Here is a 17,421-nt window from a genome sequence, read left to right on the forward strand (position 1 = left end):
GCTTTTCCTTCTTCTGCTTTCTCTGTACAACTTGGGTTGCCCAAAATCCTAGTCCTAAAGAGCATTCCAGGTACATGGGGCAACACTGCCTCTGTAGTCTGGTCAGCCCACTGTAATCAACCGCCATTTTACTTACATGTCTTGGGATTTGGATTTGTGTTCATCACTTCTCAATCTAATCTGTTCTGGGCATTCAAACAAAATGAAGTTGCTGAAAGGCAACGGGGTTTGAATCCAGGCTCAGCCACTTCCAATTGTGTGACTTCCCTTGGGTAATAGTCCTACTTCATACGGTTGTTGGGGTGATTAAATGAGCTAATATATACAAAATGCTTGAAATTGAACCGTACACACACAGAGCACTATATAAGTTTTTGCCTATATTATCATTATTATTGAGCCAAGGATAGCGCTGAAATAGATGTCAATGACCAGCCCACCTAGATGATCCTTCTCCCCTTCCAGAAATATCAACAGCCTCTAAAGAAAACTACCAGGAGGGCAGCTTTGTCCACAGTCCACAGTGTTCTTAACTGGAACTAGTAACCATCTCCCCTACACTAAAGAACCAGTCCCAATCTGTGACCTCCCTTAACGACAGGAAGGAGACAGATTCCTGTAGGAATTCACTGGAATCTTGTGGATGAACCAAAGCATTCAGAGAAGCTGCAAGAAGCCACTGTTCTGGTGATTGACTTGACTTAGCCCCAGTTCAAGCTCCGGGTCGAGCAGTCAGAAACACAAGCTACCTAGGGACATAGAGCCAAAGATGTGACCTTCACACTAACTAGTTACAGTTCTAAATTTATTAATAGATTTTATAATTGAGAAACAAATATGTTCTAACACAGCATTCATATTCTAGCTGGGTCTAACTTCTTCTGGGAAGGGGCTAGCTCTTAGTCATTTCTTACTCATGCCCCCCTCACCAAGCACTTGTGAGATGACTAGATGACTGAGAGGTTAGACAATGTGGGCGAAGAGGACCACGGCAAAGCTCTTACTCCAATTGGGGCCTATTTGCATAAAGGACATTGAAACTGTTATTGGATAAGACAGAAACTAAAAGATTTTGTGCCCATCGTGTTGTAGAAACTGTGTTGTGCTTTAAAGAGACAGTTTTAATACCTTCGGATGGATCTTCTGAGATAGGCCCATTAGTCTTTGAAGCTGTTTGACAGCTGGGAGCCGTGGGACACACCTGTATTCCCAGTTACTCTGAAGCTGAGACAGGAAGATTTCAAATCCCAGGCTAGCTAGGGCAACTTAGTGAGAGCCTGTCTCAAAAAATAAAAAATAAAAATAAATAAATGAAGGGCTGAGAGTGTAGCTCAGTGGTAGATCAGTTAGCCCAGCCTGTGTGAGGTCCTGCGTTCAATCCTTAGTACAGTCAAGAAAAAAGAAAAAAAAGTCAGGGGCTGGGCTTGTGGCTCAATGGTAGAGCACTTGCCTAGCATGTGTGAGGCACTGGGCTCGATCCTCAGCACCACATAAAAATAAATAAATAAAATAAAGGTATTGTATCCATCTACAACTAAAAAAGAAATTTTAAAAGAAAGAAAGAGTGTTGATTGGGGCCAAGAACCTGAACAGACACTTCTCAGAAGAATATATATAAATAATCAACAAATATATAAAAAAATGCTCATCATCTCTAGCAATCAGAGAAATGCAAATCAAAACTACTCTAAGATATCATCTCACTCCAGTCAGAATGGCAGCTATTATGAAGACAAACAACAATAAGTGTTGGTGAGGATGTCCACCTATACATTGCTGGTGGGACTACAAATTGCTGCAGCCAATATGGAAAACAGTATGGAGATTCCTTGGAAATCTGGGAATGGAACAATCATTTGACCCAGCTATCCTTCTCCTCAGTCTTTGCCCAAAGAACTTAAAAACAGCATACTACAGGGACACAGCCACATCAATGTTTATAGCAGCACAATTCACAATAGCTAAACTGTGGAGCCAACCTAGATGCCCTTCAGTGGATGAATGGATAAAAAAAAATGTGGCATATATATACAATGGAATATTACTCAGCAATAAAAGAGAATAAAATCATGGCATTTTCAGGTAAATGGATGGCGTTGGAGAAGATGATGCTAAGTGAAGTTAGCCAATCCCAAAAAAACAAATGCCGAATGTTTTCTCTGATATAAGGAGGCTGACTCATAGTGGGGTAGGGAGGGGGAACAGGAGACGAATAGATGAATTCCAGACAGGGAAGAGAGGGGGGACAGAGAAAGGGAGGAGGCAGGGCATTAGCAAAGATGGTGGAATGTGATGGACATCATTATTCAAAGTATAGGTATGAAGACACGAATTGGGTATCAACTTACTTTATTTACAAACAGAGATATGAAAAATTCTGGTATATATGTGTAATAAGAATTGTAATGTAAAAAAAAAAAACCCAAGTACATGTATGAAGGCATGAATTGGTGTGAACGTGTGAACATACTTTAGACAAAGATATGAAAAACTGTGCTCTATATGTGTAATAAGAATTGTAATACATTCAGCTGTCGTGTATTTAAAATATAAAATCAATAAAAAAATTTAAAAAAAATAAAATTAAAAGAAAGAAAGAGTGCTGAGTTTGTAACCTGGTGTGTAGAATGACAGTCTTGCAAGCATCAAGGTATTGATCAGGGGAGGAGCATTCACTGAACTGAGCACCGGGCAGAAGCTCTGCTCACTAATGTCATCGTCATCTTCATCTCATCAGCAACCGCTGCATCTGGCCTAGTCTCCTGTGGCTCCACTGAGTCACATGTTCACAGGTCTTTAGCATCAGATTCTGGGGGGCATCTGATAAACCCCAGAGTCTGAACTCTCATGGGTCCCCCCCCAACCCCTGCTCCATCTTTGAGTGGGAACAAGGAAATCAATGCCCAGAGAAATGTCGCAGAGCCACCTCAGTGGCGGAATCTGGGCTAAACCAGAGACTGATGACTCCGGGTGCCCTCTTCACGGTCTCCCAGGCTCTCTGCAGATCGACAGGGCACTCGTGAACTCCCAGGGCCCAGTGGGCCGTACCCCCCACCTGGCAAGATTTCCAGTCAGAGCAGGAAGGGCCAGCGGGGTTATCTGAAGTACCAGAGACCACTGGAACAAAAAGTTCAGGTTCTAGGAGGAAGGCCACTCCAGCTGAGTGATTTCAATACACGAGGTAGAAGCTTCTCCAGAAAAGGCCACGTGACTTTCCCTGTGGAAAACATCTGACCACAGTCTAAAAATAGACACGCTAAATCCTGAAACCCAATAGATGGCGGGTGTTGGGAAGAGATTGGGAGGTCTGACGTCAGCCATGAGGAAACTGGCTTTGTTTGGTGAACGGGTTAGATAACTTGGACCTCTGGTTTTAGATTTCAAGATGAAAACTTTTTATTCAGATTGGATCATTATGTACCCATTGAACAGTGAGCAAATGACACCTTAGGACAGAGCAGGTCACTTACTGCCACTGGCAGTGATCTAAGTCCCTATTTCTAATCTGTCCAGGGCTCCCTAGTCAATATTTTCTAGAGTACTATGCTTTCCTCATAAGCAGGCTGGCCTTTCCAGATGCAAGAAGAGAAATGTCTCCGTCACTTCCTTTGAAGCCTTCTGCACAGCCTGGATGGATATTCCTGGGTTCCTAAAACTACCTCCTGGCCCTTCTCTCTGCATCTTTCCCTTTCATCCCTGCTCCACAGAGCTGGCACATGCACTAAAGCAGCACTTCCTATATGCCTTCAAGAAGTCCTCTTCCAAAGTAAGCCCGGACGCCTCGCCTGACACTGTCACAATGCCGCCACAACTCAGCCAGAATCTCCTCACAGAGTTGTCTTTCTCACCACTTCCCAGGGTGAGCCTCCTGTTCCAGCATATTCTGGCGTTAGGAATCCATTCCCGCAGACTCCTCCCTCTCTGAACCTTCTGTGCCCCTTTCTCCTCCCCTACCCAGTCACAGGGGACAAAGCGTGTGTCTCATCTACTCTGCCCCATAGTGGCGCTTCTCTCCCCCAGGAGGCAAGGGTGGGATTACTGATGTGTATCCCAGCTGTCTCATTTGCCTCTGTGCCATCCTGACCAAGTGGCTGAGCCTCCCTGGTCTCAGTTTCCTCATCTGACCAAAGAACTGGCAACCACACCTATACCCCATGGGACTTAGAGAAGACTTATGAAATTAGCTCTGCACAAGTCCTGTCATGTAATAGGTGCTCAGTAAGTGTAAGACCGTCCTTTCTTTTACACATACAGCCTTTATTCCAAGTCACTGTTTGCTATATCTCATGTCATTTCTCCTTGAACATATGAGTCCCTGCCCCAGTCATCTCCCAATGGCACTTAAAAATGTTCTGGTACAGAGTGGATTCCATGATCAATGGAGTGGTGTCATATCCCAGTCACATTCTCTCTATCATAGGCTTCTCTAACTGACAGAGTGGGTCCTCACTTTTAGTTAGTGATGCAATCAAATGAAAGAGTGCTCGTGCTGAACATGAGAAAGGCAGACCTTGCATCTGCTTCCAAAATCCCATCTCTACCTGGCTTTCCAGAATGTGCCCATTTTAATGGATCCACATACATAATCAGATTATATATTGGTAGGTAAAAAAAATCATCAGACCTACACCAGCAGGGCAGGGTAGTACGCTCCTGTAATCCCAGCAGCTCCGGAGGCTAAGGGAGGGGGATTGTGAGTTCAAAGCCAGCCTCAGCAGTTTAACAAGGCCCTAAGAAACTTAGTGAGATCCTGTCTCAAAAAATAAAAAAGGTTGGGGATGTGGCTCAGTGGTTGAGCACCTCTGGGTTTAATCCCCTGCACCAAGAAATAAAAAGACCCAGGCAGGTCTGTCACTCACAGCTGTGGTGGTTTTAAACCTTTTACTCAAGGTGAAATCCTTTCTTTAAATATTATCTTTCTCGGAACACTGACACGGGAAGCCGGGAGAAGTGGGGCTACTCTGCCGGATGGAGGAAGCGGAGGGCCAAGTACTAGTCTAGCATCCACAGGGCGTGTGTGTCCACATACATGTCCACAAATACATGCACACACACACACTCACATGCACACACAGACATGACAGCAACGAGGGACTCCACAAAACCCAATATGAAAACCAGAGGCTCTAGAAGAATAAGCCAATAGTTGAGGGGGCTGAGCTGACACACAGGGTCAGACTCCTGTGCCCAGGCCCCCTTTCTCCTCCCTTGTCTCTTGCAATTTCAGAAAATGAAAATATTTCCAGAAACAAGGCTGACCCCGCTATCTCACCGGCTTAAGGGGCATTAATTGTGGGTTGTGTTTTTCATTCCAATCTCATTTGAGTCCAAGGAAAACTAAGCCTTCACCTCCAATCCTTTCTCTGTGGTACAGTAAGTGGGGACTTGGGAGAAGGAATCTGGGGGTGAGACTATGTGAGGTAGAGAACTTGGACAGGAGGGAAGAGTCGGAGGCTGAAAAACAGTGTGAACAACAAAGGCTGCTGAGAAACCCCAATTCCAATCTGGGTTCTGTTATAAACAAGTTATGAGACCTCACAGGGCTTCAGTTTTCTCAACTATAAAAAGGAGGGGCCACTAATGATTAGGGAAATTGAGACACCAGCTCACACCCATCAGGATGGCTACTGCCCAACAGAAAAGCAAAGAAAACAATAACAACAACAACAACAACAAACCCAGAAAGTAACACATTGCCAAGGTAGTGGAGAAATCGGGATCCTTATAACTTCACATCCACTGGAGGCAAAATGGTACAGACACAGTGGAAAATAGGACTACGGTGTGATTCAGGAGTCCCACTTCAAGGCATATAGGCAAAAGAACTGAAAGCAGGATCGCCAAGGGATACATGGACACACATTTCACAGCATTATGTGTAATACCTAAAATGAAATCCAAGTATCTGTCAGTGGATGAACGGGTGTATAAAATGTGGTATAGACAAACAATGGAATATTATTTGGCCTTTAAAAAGGAAATTCCAACACAAACCACAACAGGAATGGATCTTAAAGACACTATGCTAAGAAAATAAGCCAGTCACAAAAAGATAACTACTGTATAGCTCCATTTGAATGAAGCATTTGGAATAGCCGTTGCAGGGGCAGGTGGGAGGGAGTGGGGATGAGGAGTTCTTGTTTAATGAGTATGGAGTTTCTGTTTTACAAGATGCAAAGGGCTGGTGGTGACGGTTGCACAATATGATGAATGCACTTTATCCCACTGCAAGTGAGTTAATAGTTAAGAGGGTAAATATTAGGTGTATTTTGCCACAATTAAAAAAAAAAAGAAAAGAAAGTGCCCATACTTTGCAGAGACACTACTTGGTAGATGAGAGGTGACTGATAGAAGTGAAGGCATTTTTAAAAGCAACTGACCTATTCGAATGCAAGGTTTCTTCATAAGCAAAGTGACCAGAATGAACTCCAGGATGCTCTCAGACCCAGTGAAGGCCTGCTGCCACTCCTTGAGGCCTCCTTGGTTGTGAAAGCCTGTGGTGTTTCTCTGCAGGGCTGGAACTCTCCTGGCCTGTCAATGGCTCCCCATGGAGATCCCGCCATCACACTCTCATCCTCCAGTGCCCCCCAGGGCACCAAGCTGTCCCAGACTCTGGCCACAGGCCCTCTCATCAAAGTTTTGCTCTGCTACATGAGTTTGCAGGGCAAGGGCCTTCAGTGACAGGTGTCAGCTGGCTGATGGGACAACAGTGTTGGTGTCCAGCCCACTATGGGGAAAGGATGGTCTTCAGCAGCCATAGATAGAACTTCTAGGAGTCTGACTCACTTGGATAAAAGTGATTCCAGGGAGGCTGGGATTGTGGCTCAGTGATAGAGCGCTTGCCTAGCACGGGCGAGATACTAGGTTCAACCCCTAGCACCATATAAAAAATACTAAATAAAAGTATTGTGTCCATCTACAACTCAAAAATAAATTAATAGATAAATTCTCACCAATGGGAAGCCTCTTGCAGCCCCAAGGACTCATTCACTGGACTCTGTTAGAAATTACTGACACCACCTCCATATGAAATCTTTTATTGGCGAGCACATGGATCCTTGGGCAGCTGCCTAATCTGCAGATGGGCTGGTGGCTCTGCACATTTCCATCTATTCTCCCAGGCACGCACCACATGGGGTCAAAACCCTTCACACTCTTCAAGGGCTGCTGCCCTGACAGACAGCGAGGTCAGTAGGAAAGCCGCCCTGCTTCCTCAGCTCCTTCAGTTCTATCTGCCATCTCCATCTCTTAAAAAAAAAAAATCTACTAACAACTTTTTTTTTTCTTGGATTTGCTGTTCTTCTACGTGAATAGTCTAAACAAACACCGGAGTTCCTTGAAACTATAATTTTTCTCCTATACTGTCAGCAATCCTCAGCAGCTCTCCCCCTGCTCACAGGGGTCATTCAATCACATTTTGAAAAATGTCTCCAGTTGATTTTAAGGATTTTCTGTGCTGCGCTTCCCCCTAGGGTTGGCCCGGGGAGATCCTGCAGGAGTCCAGCCCCTGTATCCTCTGCAGGGATACTCTCCAGGATTTGGCTTCCCAGGCCTGGCAGGAAATGCCAGAGGGTGGGGGATGGTAGGACTGTATGGAGCTCCCAAGTTTTACGGAGGACAAATCATGGGTGGAATTATTCAAGGCAGGTTTTGTGGGATCCAGTTGGAGGGGATGGTTTCGCAATGAAGATCATAAAATACAAATACACAGAATCTGAAAATGCCTGGGAATTTTATTTCCTGTAACAACAAAAACAAAACAAATCTACCTCTCGGTGGCTTTCCTATCCCTCACAGTCAGTGGGTGAATGGAACCAGGATAGACAATTCCTGAAATCACTTATAGGGCTGAATCTGACCCTGACCAAGCCCATGACTTTCCGAGTCCAGTAGTGTGCCTCCGCACAACAAGAGGGCTCCCTATACTACGTGTCCTCTCAGTATCTGATCTCACAGAGGCAGGAATTTTTTTTCCCTTATTTTCTAAATACCCTTGCTTTCTTCCTCTCCCTTCCTCATATCATTTCCTTGGAAGAAGCAGGATCCAGGGTTGGTGAGTTCCAGCACTGGAAATAAAATGGATGTGAGATCCAGGGAGATAACTTCTAGGTTTTAACAGCCATCTTGGCCTTACCCTCTTCCAAATGTTACCCATGCTTCAGGGCCCAGGTAAGGTTCTACCTTTGCCAGGAAGTTTTCCCTGCTGCCTTCTGCAGAACTTGAGATGAATCTACATGGCTCCATGGGCAGAGCTGCCATGCTGTGGAACATCACTCTTAACTGGCCAGTGGGTACACAGCCACACAATCTCTATGAATCTAGAGTGGACATGTTTTAGCTCTGTAGTCTCAGAATCTAGGACTGGGCCTAGCACATGGTAGATGCACAATAAATACTTTATATTCATTGAAATAATTAAAGCCCATAACTTTTTTCTTAAGCAAGAAAAGAGTTGTGTGAGAGACAGGGGGAAAAGTGAACCACTCCTGACAATAGCTTAATGTTATCCATTTAAAAGTCATCTGGTGCCTGCAATCCTAAGGCAAGAGGATTGAGAGTTCAAAGCCAGCCTCAGCAACAGTGAGGTGCTAAGCAATTCAGTGAGACCCTGTCTTTAAATAAAAAACAAAAGGGGCTGGGGATGTTGGTCAGTGATCAAGAACCCCTGAGTTCCATCTCTAGTACCAAAAAATAAAACAAAATGAAATAAAAACATGACTACTGGTCACCTAGGAAATGTCACAATTTAAAAGTTAGACTGGGGGGGGTCTATAAGATGATTCTTCATGAGGTTCCCTTCATTAGTTCATCAAGTTATTCAGTGGGGTTAAATTATGATGTGCTTTTTAAAAATTAGATGAATCCACATGAGTTATGTAAAGGTGTCCTACTGAGTTGCCATGCATGGGAGAGGGGACCAAGCTGCTCCTGTAACCGTGGCTGCCTGGCATTGCCCTGAAGAGCCAGTAAACCTCAGAACTACAGCTTCTTCTCTCCCAATCCTCATCCTCCATCACCCAGACGCTAAAATCCAGTTTGATTACTACTTTGCTGCAGACGAAGGTGTCATTCCTCCATGGGGTCAGTCAATACCATTTTGTGTTTGAAACTGCCACACAGTGAGGACCTTGGCCTTGATCTTCCGCAATGCAGAGAGGATACACTGCTGGCACTGAAGCTACTACTCATTCCTCTCCTCCTCATTCACCATGGTGACCTTCAACTGTGGCTCCCCAAGATCCATCATATATAGGCGCTTCAGAGTCCTCACAAGTGGGTGGTCTCCTCCCAGGACGCTGGACCTTTGGGCAGTGTGTTCAAAGAAAGAATGCCAGTGTGGCTCCTTGCCGAGGAAGTGACATTAGGTAGGTGGGAGAGGTGTCCTCAGGGGCAGGGAGGCAGATGAGTTCCCTCACAGAAGGGACCCTGCACTCGCTCAGGCAGAAGAAGTAGCACTGTGCTACCAGAGCAAGGCCACGCTGGAGTGGGACCCCAGAGGCCAAATGAGATGCCAGGTCTGACTGTGCCAATGTGGAGGGGCTCCAGGCAAAAGACTTTACTTTGGTGGGTGTGGTGGTGCAGACCCGTCACCCCCAGATACTTGGGAGGCTGAAGCAGGAGGATTGCAAGTTCAAGTTTAGCCTGGGCAAACTTAGTGAGACCCTGTGTCTCAAAATAAAATGACAAGAGCTGGGGTGTCGCTCAGTGGTAGAGCACCCCTGGGTTCTATCTCCAGTACATCACTCCCCACCAAAAAAACCAAACAGACTTATTTTCCCAAGTCTGATTCTGATAGTGAGCACCAGCCAGTGTAAGATCCTGTGATCAGTACCAAGAAAATAAAGATAAATAGATATCATACATTTCTCATAAATCTAGAACTAAGCTATAGTGGAGAAAAGAGAAAATTAGCCTCCATCATTGAGGCTCTATTACCATCTTGGACTCCCGTTTGTACACACACATATGTGCTCACACTGACCTGGCACTGCTGGGTATACCATAACAGAGCAAAAACAAGGGTGGCCGCTGAGTCCTAAAAAGGAGTAGATTTTTATTCAGCAGGGTCTTTGTTGTTTCATAGCAAAAAAAAAAAAAATATATATATATATATATATATATATATATATGTGTGTGTGTGTGTGTGTGTGTGTGTGTGTATGTATCTTTGGAGGATGAGCAGAATGACTGAGATTTTTCAGAAGCTATTTCATATTCTCCTAAGAGATCTGAGAAATAGGACAAATTCCATTAGATCAGTATTTCTCACTGTGGATTAGGGGTGTGTGTGTGTGTGTGTGTGTGTGTGAGAGAGAGAGAGAGAGAGAGAGAGAGAGAGAGAGAGAGAGAGATGGGATTTGGGATCAGATCAGTTGGGAAATAGTAGATTAAACAAAGGTAATCTTTTTCTTTTTTTCACTGTAGATCTTCTCAGGGACTCCAATAAGCAAATATGTGTGGAGTCTCCACAAGAGAGGTCCAAATTGCAATGTTCCCATCCATAGCCACAGAGTCCTTCATGCTTACAGTTTCTCAAGTGATTAGGGTTCTGGGAAACAGCCTTGGGGTAATTGTAAACCAAAGAGATTGTAAAATCCCTGAGGTCAAAGACTGGTCTTGTTTACCACTGTATCTTTAGCACCTGACACAATACTAGATACATGAGAAAGATTCAATCAAATAAAAAAAAATTTCTGAATGAGTAATTATTGAATTCTAAGTGGGAAGACTGGCATTTGCAACAGGGTGGTGAGAGTATATCAAAGAGCCAAAACCCCTCCCCATGTTTCCAGCCTTCACTGTCTGGGCTCCAGACTGGCACAGATAGGAGCTTGGGATTTGGTCATTTTTGTTTTCTAAAGAAGCCAAACATTGCAAATCCATAATATATCCATAGAAAACTTTAACCTGCCCCTATCCCCACAGAAAAGAAAAATAAAATAGGAGCTTCTTGAAGAATGTGGGTTCCTTCTCTTTGTTAAGAGTAAGTACCAAATCAGAGATCAGACTCTGCAATGTAGTTAAGACTGTATCGTTTCTCCACCACCACCTTCTGGTTCTCAGGCACCTACAGAGTGAATCTAAAAATGCCACCTAACATCTGCATTTCACTGTGGAATTTTAAGCAACTGTTTACATCCTTTACCTCCTATGACATTACACAAGTTACTCTTTTTCTTTTGACCAGAAAGCAAAACAGAAATTAAGTGATTCAACGAGTGACAGAAAGTCAGGAGCCGAGCAAGGCTACATCACACTTGTTGGTTTTTCAATGAACAAATATTGGGTTTAGCCATGGGCTACATCTGCAAGCTACATCTGCAAGGAGTTCTACCAGTCCCAATCCTCATCCTCCCAGGACCCAGACCCTAAAATCCTTCATAAGCACAACCTTGAATGGAAAATCCCGTGTCCTTAAAAAGAAGATGGTGTTCAAATACATCCTGATCTCTTCAAGGGTAAAATATGTTTCACCTTATAAAGTCTTTGAGGGAAGAACGGAATGTCGAAGGTCTAAAATGGATACTTTACCTGACAGTCCAGATACCAATGTCCTACAGTACTTCCCCAAGATGGCCGCCAGCTAGCTTCTTGGTAAACATACCTTGGTCTGGAAGCAGCAATAGAGTTGGGTTAGGTATGGGTGTTTCCGTGCCAGTGCCAAAATCCTCTTCTCTGTCATCGTGCAGTCTACATCATCGTCCTGAAGGATGACATCCTTCTTTAAGACTTTCACAGCATATACTTCATCTTTGCCCTTGAGTTCTGCCAACATGACCTATAATCAATCAAAATCATCCCCATCACTACGTGTATGTGAAATCAAAGGCAGAACACAAGTTAATACCAAATACTTTAAAAACTTATTTTTAAATTTAATTTAAAATAGTATTCCATAATTTTACTCTTCTTTAAAGCTGAGTAAATTCCATCGAGTATATATACCACATTTTCCTTATCTATTCATCTATGGAGGGACACCTAAGTTGGTTCCATAGTCTAGCTGCTATAAACATTGATGTGGCTGTGCCACTATGGTGTGCTGATTTTAAGTCCTTTGGGTATAAACAAAGGAGTGGGATACTGGGTCAAATGGTGGTTCCATTCCCAGTTCTCTGAGGAATCTCCATACTGCTTTCCATAGTGATTGCACCAATTTGCAGTCCTACCAGCGATGTATAAGTGTACCTTTTTCACCACATCCTCACCTACATTTACTGTTGTTGCCTGTATTCTTGATGATTGCCATTCTGACAGGAGTGAGATGAAATCTTAGTGTAGTCTTGATTTGCATTTCTCTAATTGCTAGAGATGTTGAACACGTTTTCATATATATGTTGATCAATTGTATTTCTTCTTCTGTGAAGTGTCTGTTCAGTTCCTTAGTCCATTTACTGATTGGGTATTTGAGTTTTTTTGGTGTTAAGTTTTTTGAGTTCTTTATATATCCTAGAGATTAATGTTTCATCTGAAGTGGATGTGGTAAAGATTTTCTCCCAATCTGTAGGCTCTCTCCTCACTTTATTGTTTCCTTTGCTGAGAAAAAGCTTTTTAATTTGAATCCATTCCATTTATTAATTCTTGATTTTACTTCTTGAGCTTTAGGAGTCTTGTTAAGGAAGTCAGATCCTAGGCCAATGTGGTGAATATTTGGGCCTATTTTTTCTTCTGTTAGGTGCAGGGTCTCTGTTCCAGTGCCTAAGTCTTTGATCCACTTTGTGTTGATCTTTGTGCAGGGTGAGAGATAGAGGTTTAATTTCATTTTGCTACATATGGATTTCCAGTTTTGCCAGCACCATTTATTGAATAGACTATCTTTTCTTCAGTGAATGTTTTTGGCACCTTTGTCTAATATGATATAACCATATTTATGTGGGTTTGGCTCTGTGTCCTCTATTCTGTACCATTGTTCTACATGTCTATTTTTATTACTATAGCTCTGTAGTATAGTTTAAGGTCTGGTATTGTGATGCCTCCTACTCAGCTTTAAAGAAGAGTAAAATTATGGAATTTGCCAGTAAATAGTTGGAGTTGGAGAATATCATGCTAAGCGAAATAAGCCAATCCTACAAAACCAAAGGCCAAATGTTTTCTCTAATATGCGGATGCTAATTCATAATAAGGAGGGGGGCACTAGAGAAGAATAGCATTACCTTAGATTAGGTAGAGAGAAGTGATGGGAGGGCAGGGGAGGGATATAGAAATAGGAAAGATAGTAGAATGAAACAGACATTATATATATATATATATATATATATATATATATATATATATATATGTAACTGCATGACCAATATGATTCTACAACATGTACACTCAGAAAAAAGAGAAATTATATCCCATCTATGTATATCAAAGTGCATAAATGCATTCTACTAACATGTATAACTAATTAAAACAAATAAAAAAAATTTAAAAATTTTATAATTTAAGACACATTAAAATAAAATATTTAAAAGTTTAAAAAAAGATATTATGACTGCATTGAAAAATGTTTAGGGGGCTGGGGCTGTAGCTTAGGGGTAGAGTGCGTGTCTGGCAAGTGCAAGGCACTGGGTTCAATTCCACTGCAAATAAAATAAAATAAAAAGTGAAAAGAAATGTTAAGGGAAAACACCCATCCTAATATAACTACTACAACTCACTCATTAATTTTAATCACTGGCTTGTACAGGGAAAGTAGAAAAGTTTAATTCACATCTGTTAAGTGATGATTCAGACGTACTATAACACTTGCAATTATGGTATGGCAAATATAGGGTTGTCCTTTTTAAGAAAAACATTAATTCATAAGCATTTTCTGCAGAGTCTCCATCATTATCACAGTTACTGTTACTCAGTTCAAAGCATATATTCCACAATTTACTTAGCTATCTCCCTCATATTAGAAACTTATTATATCTAATTATTAAATATTATATAAGGTATACTAAGTATTTTTATACATGATTTTTTAAATATCTTGCATTACATCCTTACAATAGACATTTTTAGAAGCAGATTAATGACTAGATATTTTTCACGTTTCCTCACTGATTTTTAAAAAGGATGGCTAGCAACACGCTGCTAGCCATGTAGAAGGATTTTCATCTCATGGTGACATTGTGACATTGCATGTTTTCACTTAAAATGTCTTTTTCTTGGGCTGGGTTGTGGCTCAGCCGTAGAGCGCTCGCCTTGCACGTGCGAGACCCTGGGTTCGATCCTCAGCACCACATAAAAATAAATAAGTGAAATAAAGGTATTGTATCCAACTACAACTAAAAAATAAATATAAAAAATAAAATAAAATGTCTTTTTATTTTTCTTTCTTTCTTTTTTTTTTTTTGTTTTTTGCTCAACAGGTTGGAAATGTTGCCTCAATGCAAAGAAACTTTTAAGATATTTATTTTCTAATTGTTTTTCTTTTGGGGTCAATTATTTGTCTCCTTTGTCCAGTTTTTTGCTGTCTTATATTTTTCTTACAGATATGTATATAGATGATATAAAAGATACTAAACCTTAACTTTTTACAAGGTTTTTTCCTAAGCCTGTGTTAAAATTTTCTGCCATTTTTTCCTGTTGAATGGAAGTAGGTACCTTTATACAGTTCAATCTGCCCTGGTCTGTCTCTATGGTTTCCTGTTCAGCTTCCAAGCTGGAAACTTGATCCCTCCTCCCAGAGCTAATTCGCAGGTCTATTTTCTTGAAGTTTTCCTTTCACTGTATATTTTTGCACTCACTCATCCACAAATGTCACAAGTCTTTCTCTTTTTGAAAAACTAACTCCTAAGGACAGCATTCCAATGTTAGCTGTCAAAACTAAAGAGCAGCCACCAGAAACTTCATCAGGGAATTTGTGATGTTAATATGAAGACTTTTTACCACTCACAAAAAATACAGATTCTAAAAGTGACTTAAACCTTGCCTGCGATTGTTCCTAAACCACCACTTTAGAGCTCCAGAGTCATCAAACTTCCAATCCTGTCTCCACCATACAGAAGCCTCAAAACTCTTGAGCATGGTTGTTCCCTTTGAATCTTGCTCAAAATTAAACTGGTCCTGCTCACATCCTGAAGTCAATGCCTAAGCCAGAGGCCTGGGGTTTGTTTCTTATTTAGCTTGTCTCTAAAGAATGTAATTGCTTCTGTTGTGGCATTTAAGTTACCCAGTTACTCTCCTGCCAAGTGATCTCAGGGTGAGATAGGAGCAGGTGAGATGGCTGGAAAGCAGGCCCTGTGCCCTGCGGCTTCCCAGAGCCCTTCATGTTGGAGGACAGTGGAATGGGCCTGCGGCTGGCCAACTGCCTGGTCCACAGGCTTCTGCTTTCAAGTGCCCAGGACATGTGAGGCCGTGTGACCTCTGGGAGCTGTCTGGTCCTCAGAGGAGGAACTCTCTGCTCTGGAAGATTCTGGAAAGGGAACTCTCATTGACTTTCAGGCATGGTTTTGAGAAGATCAAGGGGACAATCAGGAGTCTGATTTGAAATGCTAACCAGCTTTCTAGGCTATGGCTCCCTTCATCTTTCTAAAATGAACAGGGAGCATTTTTGCATCTCACCAGCCATCAGAACAGTGACTGACTATTAATCCTTCATCGAGCACACCAACAGGTAAGTCCCACACCACTGTGTTCGTCTCAGTGGGGAGCAGGATATGGAGAACAGCCCCAAGGGCAGAGGACTCTGATCCAAGGCATGAGATAATTATTTGATTCTCTTGCCCCATGTAGGAAAAAAAAATCAGTTAAATAACATTTAACTTCCAAAGTACTCCTTGGTAAGATTTGTTCGGAAGCCTAAGTTCACGGACAACAGAAACTCTAGAGTTCGTGTTCAAATGCATCACAATGAAATAACAGCTACAGATGGATCTCTTGGAGGAGGGAAGACAGGCATTGATATTATTCTTGACAGTGGATGCTGAGAACATACAAAACCTTTTACATCTTCCACAGGGCTTCTGTCCCCCCCTCTTACGGGATGACAAATGTGAAAAAGTGTTTCCTAAAGAGGTGAAATGACTATATGAAAGTTCAACAGCCAATTAACAGTAGAACCAGGGCTCCTATGTGCCTGGCCTCAGCCTATTTCCACTTGACACAGAAGGATCTTAGATTCAACCAGTGAGAAATTCACAGCGCTCCACGTGAGCACCACAGACCTTGCCAAAGCTGCCTTTGCCCAACACCTTGATGAAGTTGAACTCGTCCAGGCCCAAACGCTTGGCCTGGCCTTGCCGGACTTCACCGTTCTCACCAGGGATCCCCAGCTGGCCGTCCGTGGACGATGATGCTCGGTGCTCCTCCCCTCGGTTATCAAACGACAAGGCTTTCCGGATATTGTTTTCAAGTTCTTTTAGTTCTAAGGACCAGAGGGTAACAAGATATTGCATTAGTACATACCTCATGGACTTTTCCCATTAGGATTTCACATTCAGAATGTCCCACATGAACTCTTAACCCGGTTTCAGTTCTTCACAGTAACAAATCCAGGGCGGCTTCCCTTGGTATGTGCCTTCATTTGTCCAGCAAGTTCACTGGCACTTAAAGCACAGCCAGGCTTCAGTATACAAAGAAGAGATTTGGCCGAGTGTGGTGGCACATGCCTATAATCCCAGCAGCTCGAGAGGCTGAGGCAGGAGGATTGCGAGTTCAAAGCCAGCCTCAGCAACAGCAAGGTGCTAAGCAACGCGGTGAGACCCTGTCCCTAATAAAATACAAAATAGGGCTGAGGATGTGGCTCAGTGGCCAATGTTGCTGAGTTCAATCCCTGGTACCAAAAGAAAAGAGAGAGAGAGAGAGAGAGAGAGATTTGACCCATTCGTAAATAATTTGATGGTACTATGGGACCTCCAGACTTGTAGGAATTATTCTGACCTGTGTAGGCCTTTTCCTGTTTTATTTTAAGGCTGAGACATCCCCTGGGAGCTTCAAGGAGACTGAATGCCCTTGAAGCACTCGCTCACCATCAAACCCCTTTGGATTATATCAGAGCCAGCTATCTCTTTGAAAGCCCCCTTTGACTAGTGGCCTATTCCGTGATTCTAGGTGTAGTACAGGAACCCAGGCCTTCACTGGGACTGTGCAGAGTCAGAAAGGAACAAGTACCCTTTAAGTTCCCTTTGAAAAGTCAAACTATCCAGAATCATCATGGCAGTCATCATTGGTGATATAATTATCCCATCGAAGGGGACAAGGAAGCTTTTACCTTCTCAGGTCTTTAAAAGGCCTTGATGCTGGGTTTTCTCTAAAAGCTAGTAGGCCACACAAGGGTACTGACAAAACAAGCAATGGGCTTATCATTAACAAAGAATTGCTTCCCACAGTGACGTGTGTTGCAAATTTATCTCTGATGGGGCAGGAATTCCTCAGGACAAATTCACAACTATGAGACAATCTCGCACCCCCCTGGAGTATGTGACCTGAATTACCTGCAGCAAT

At 42.7% G+C, this 17,421-nt stretch overlaps 1 protein-coding gene across 1 annotated transcript in view; it reads right to left on the reverse strand.

Moving 5' to 3' along the window:
- Nucleotides 1-17,421, reverse strand: part of Prkce (protein kinase C epsilon) — a 486,225-nt gene that overhangs the window by 143,910 nt on the left and 324,894 nt on the right. Inside the window, exons 9-10 of the mRNA XM_046424887.2 lie at nt 16,143-16,342; nt 11,606-11,779 (exon numbers count right to left, since the gene is read on the reverse strand). Of these exons, the coding sequence (XP_046280843.1) occupies nt 11,606-11,779; nt 16,143-16,342 (374 nt within the window). The remainder of the gene's footprint in view (nt 1-11,605; nt 11,780-16,142; nt 16,343-17,421) is intronic.

The sequence above is a fragment of the Marmota monax genome, unplaced genomic scaffold (genome assembly GCF_021218885.2).
Source record: "Marmota monax isolate L192 unplaced genomic scaffold, Marmota_monax_Labrador192_F-V1.1 WCK01_AAM20220418_F8-fsc00015, whole genome shotgun sequence".
Classification (NCBI taxonomy): domain Eukaryota; kingdom Metazoa; phylum Chordata; class Mammalia; order Rodentia; family Sciuridae; genus Marmota; species Marmota monax.